At 34.5% G+C, this 3,846-nt stretch overlaps 1 protein-coding gene across 1 annotated transcript; it reads left to right on the forward strand.

Moving 5' to 3' along the window:
• Positions 1 to 1,887: 1,887 nt before the first annotated feature.
• LOC129571528 (uncharacterized) lies at positions 1,888 to 2,616 on the forward strand (the record flags this gene model as incomplete). Its single annotated transcript, XM_055451335.1, has 1 exon — positions 1,888 to 2,616. A coding segment is annotated over exon 1 (729 nt), but the record flags the coding sequence as incomplete, so codon positions are not given.
• Positions 2,617 to 3,846: the final 1,230 nt, after the last annotated feature.

The raw sequence follows: 3,846 nt of genomic DNA on the forward strand, positions 1-3,846 counted from the left end.
TTTATAGTCGACTATAATTTTATAGTCGGAGCATTATCATCGGACCTAAGTTTTGTAATAAAAACCAAATCTCGTCCACAATGAAAATACAAAATTATGTCCATAGTAGTAGGCAAGAGTATGCTGATTGACCGAATGCAATGGAAACAAAAAGAAATATAGTTGCCTTAAGCCGTTTTTGTCATTCGATGTAAATTTTTGAAAATAAAAAGAAAAAATTATATTAGGTTCATTGATAATTTAAGCCGGAACAAATGAAAGAAGAAAAAACCAATGAAAATGAAGAAAAGGAGGATAAAATAAAGTCGCTCCATAAAAGAACCATCAAATTTATTTGAGTTTCTTCAACAGCGTTTCGTTTCTTTCTTTCGTTTGACATCACGTGTGGAAATGGATGATATTTCGTTAATTTGGTTCGTTTTTTTTTGAGTTTCAGTTCAAAGTATGTTGAATGTCTTTTTTGGTTCGATATGAGTCACTATATATGCCATAAGTTTTTTTTTTCGGTTGTGATCAAAAGGACAAGTAAATTGGCGCATAAAAGTATTTATTCGGGAGCAAAGTTTTTTTTGCTGTGTTACTATGACAGCACACTCAATGTAACCTCTTCTCAATAACAACAACAACAACGGGAAAAATAGTTTAAGCTCTGAGCTTTGGTTGCAAATCAATATAATGTCGGGTATTTTTCGTAATACAACACATGTTATTTCGATACGTTTGTTTGTGTTATACATGAGTTTGTATGTTTGGTCTTGGGTTTTGCTCGCAAAAATATTAACCATAAAAATATTGACCATATCAGACGAGAGACTACTGTGATGTTATGGAAAACTGAAATTATTTTGTCCGAAACGGGCGTTTGGGTCATGCAAACATTTTCATATGTTATTTCCACGACCATGAAATCGTCCACAAGATACTTTTTTCGAACGACGGCGAATTTTTGGCAAACAAGTAATTATATTTTTGATTAACACATTTTTTTGTGCAACACTTTATTAAGTGTTTATTAATTGCGTTAAAATATGGAGTTCACATACTATGGACCGTGTCTGGAATATAGAAAAAAAATGTATTTCTTATTACTTTATTACTGTAATAAGATAGACTTATTGCTTATTACTCATCTTATTACTTTGTAATTTCGTTTGTTCTTTTTGATGTTTTCGGTGTTTGTTCAAAGAAGTAAGTCTATGATCGGTGGATTTTCATGGCACTTTCCAGCTCTGATGGTTTATCTTTCCTTGAGTGGAGCAATGGATAGTATAAAGTTGGACACGTGCTGCATTGTGATATGATAGACAATGCACGTTGTTCATGATAAGGTGAAAATCAGTCCCGGCGCCGAGTGTGTTAAGCAAACGGTCAAAAAGGGATGATTGTAACAAATGTAAGTGTTAGTGTGTTTGTGTGGCCAAATCGGCCTCAATTGTCAAATCCCATGGAAGACCAATCATGATCATTAATAATCAGAAAACGGTTGTTATAAATGACCTTTGAATTAGATTTCTAACGTTTATTGCATATTTTCGGTAATTCATTCCCGAAGGGCTTGCGACGCCTGAAATACGGCAATATTTTCATATATTTCTATATTTCAGTCATATTCCGTCATATTTCAAATATTTGGAATATTTAACATAGTCAAAGCATATTTCAGCTACATTTTTGACGTTTTTTTGGTATTACCCGATATTATTGTGACTATTTCTGTTTGAGATATTTCTCTCAATTTTCAAATATGCGAAATATTTGACGTATTTGAATATAAAGGGTGTCCCAATAGGGACGCAAAAAGTTTTTCAATAGGGATTTCATGATGGATGCCCCGATCTGTCAAACTGGAATGTCAGTTTGAAGCGTCCATCTATACCATTTATAACCATGTCAAGATTAAGTAAAGATCAACGCGTTCAAGTCGTTAAATCCCATTACGAAATAGACCCATTTGTCCTCACTCAAGAACTTGAACCGATGGACCACGGAAACCGAAGAGATTTAGTCGAATGGGTCAAAGGAAAAGAGGCCGCGGATGCCGATTTTTTGAAGAAAGTGATCTTTTCGGATGAGGCTCATTTTCACTTGAATGGGTATGTGAATCGCCAAAATTGTCGATTCTGGGGAAGCGAAAATCCAAGAGAAACTGAAGAAGTGTCAGCTCATCCAGCTCGTTGCACTGTTTGGTGCGGTTTATGGGCCGGCGGCATCATCGGGCCGTATTTCTTCGAAAATGATGATGGTCGAGCCGTTTCCATCAATGGCGAGCGATATCGTGAGATGTTGCAGTATTTTTTTTGGTCGGAAATTGAAGATATGGACTTATCCGACATGTGGTTTCAACAAGACGGCGCCAGACCACACACAACACCTGAAACATTAGCGGTAATCGAAGAACGTTTTCCAAATCGCATCATTTCTCAAAAGGCCGAAGTGGGATGGCCGCCTCGTTCGTGCGATTTAACGCCATTGGACTATTTTCTTTGGGGCTACGTCAAGGATAAAGTCTATGCCAACAAACCAAGCACCATTGCCGAGCTGAAAATTGAAATCAGACGTGTCATAGCCACCGTAAATGTGCAATCTGTAATTGAAAATTTGGGCAAGCGGCTGAAGGTCTGTGAAAAGATGGTGGACATTTGCACGATATTCTTTTTCATACATAAATGGTAAAGACCAAACTACAACATACAATAAAGATTTGGAAAATTGGAAACTATTTTCATTGTTTTTTTTGGTTTTTTTTATAATTACTTTTTTTGCGTTGCTATTGGGACACCCTTTATGTGAACGGCTTGAATTAAGGTTGAGATGCGTAAATCGATTCCATGGTTTTTCAAAAGAAGAAAATATTATTTGATTAAACGTAAATCTAATATTGCATTTATGTTTTCAACATTATAGTCTATTGGAATCATAATTTTATTCCTAATTTTAATAATTTTTGAATAAATTACGAACGTTTATATTGAATCAAAAGTACATCTTCAATCATGTTTTTTGACTCCAATATATTAAATGGTGTCATTTTTCTAAATTTTCAACCGCGTTTCGTTTTGAAATGACTCTGTGAGCCGTTTCACCAAATGCGTTCTTTATTACACCACTACCATTGAAAAATAGTGAAACGGTTATGGTTTTAGTGATTAAATAATAAATAACCCGTTTTTAGCTAAAGGTAATATTTTTATTCACTAAATATGACAATGGATTGCTTTTCAATTCTAGAAAAGTCTTTATGATTTTACCCATTGATTGGAACATAATAACTTTATCAACACTCATAAGGGATTTAACAGCAGCGGATTCCACGAATACTTCAATTGAATTTACTTTTATACTACTTCTTGTCCTCCTGTGAAAGGAATTTTTAGTATCAGCATATAAATTATTTTGAACAGTGTCGACGAAACGAAAACCAATTCGAAAATATGATTAGTCGGGGGCACGTATTGGGTCGAACGATAGCCGTCTATATTGTAATTTTCATTGCACATCGCTCTAAAAAATATTAAGTTCGTCGAATCAAAATTACATTTTATGGTTACACAGAAAATATCAATGATAATACCCTGAGAAATGTTTTTGTTGGGCACACGTACGTCGATAAGAAAATTGGCCAAGATTAGGTATAAAAACGGTAGAATATTGCCTGAAATATCATTCTATTCAGAAACAGTGATCAAGACAAGTATATTCGACAAATCGAATTTTAAAACAATTTCTATTGGAATTTTTTTTCTCAAAGTCAATTTACAAAATGTCTCGTTTGGTCTTATTGATAGTTTGCATTGCATTGAGCGTGCACTTTGCAACCGCAAAAGAGAGGAGATTCGATTTTCATGA

This window comes from Sitodiplosis mosellana, unplaced genomic scaffold, assembly GCF_009176505.1.
Source record: "Sitodiplosis mosellana isolate CC-2019 unplaced genomic scaffold, AAFC_SMos_1.0 Smas_scaffold_2735, whole genome shotgun sequence".
In the NCBI taxonomy this organism is placed as follows: Eukaryota; Metazoa; Arthropoda; class Insecta; order Diptera; family Cecidomyiidae; genus Sitodiplosis; species Sitodiplosis mosellana.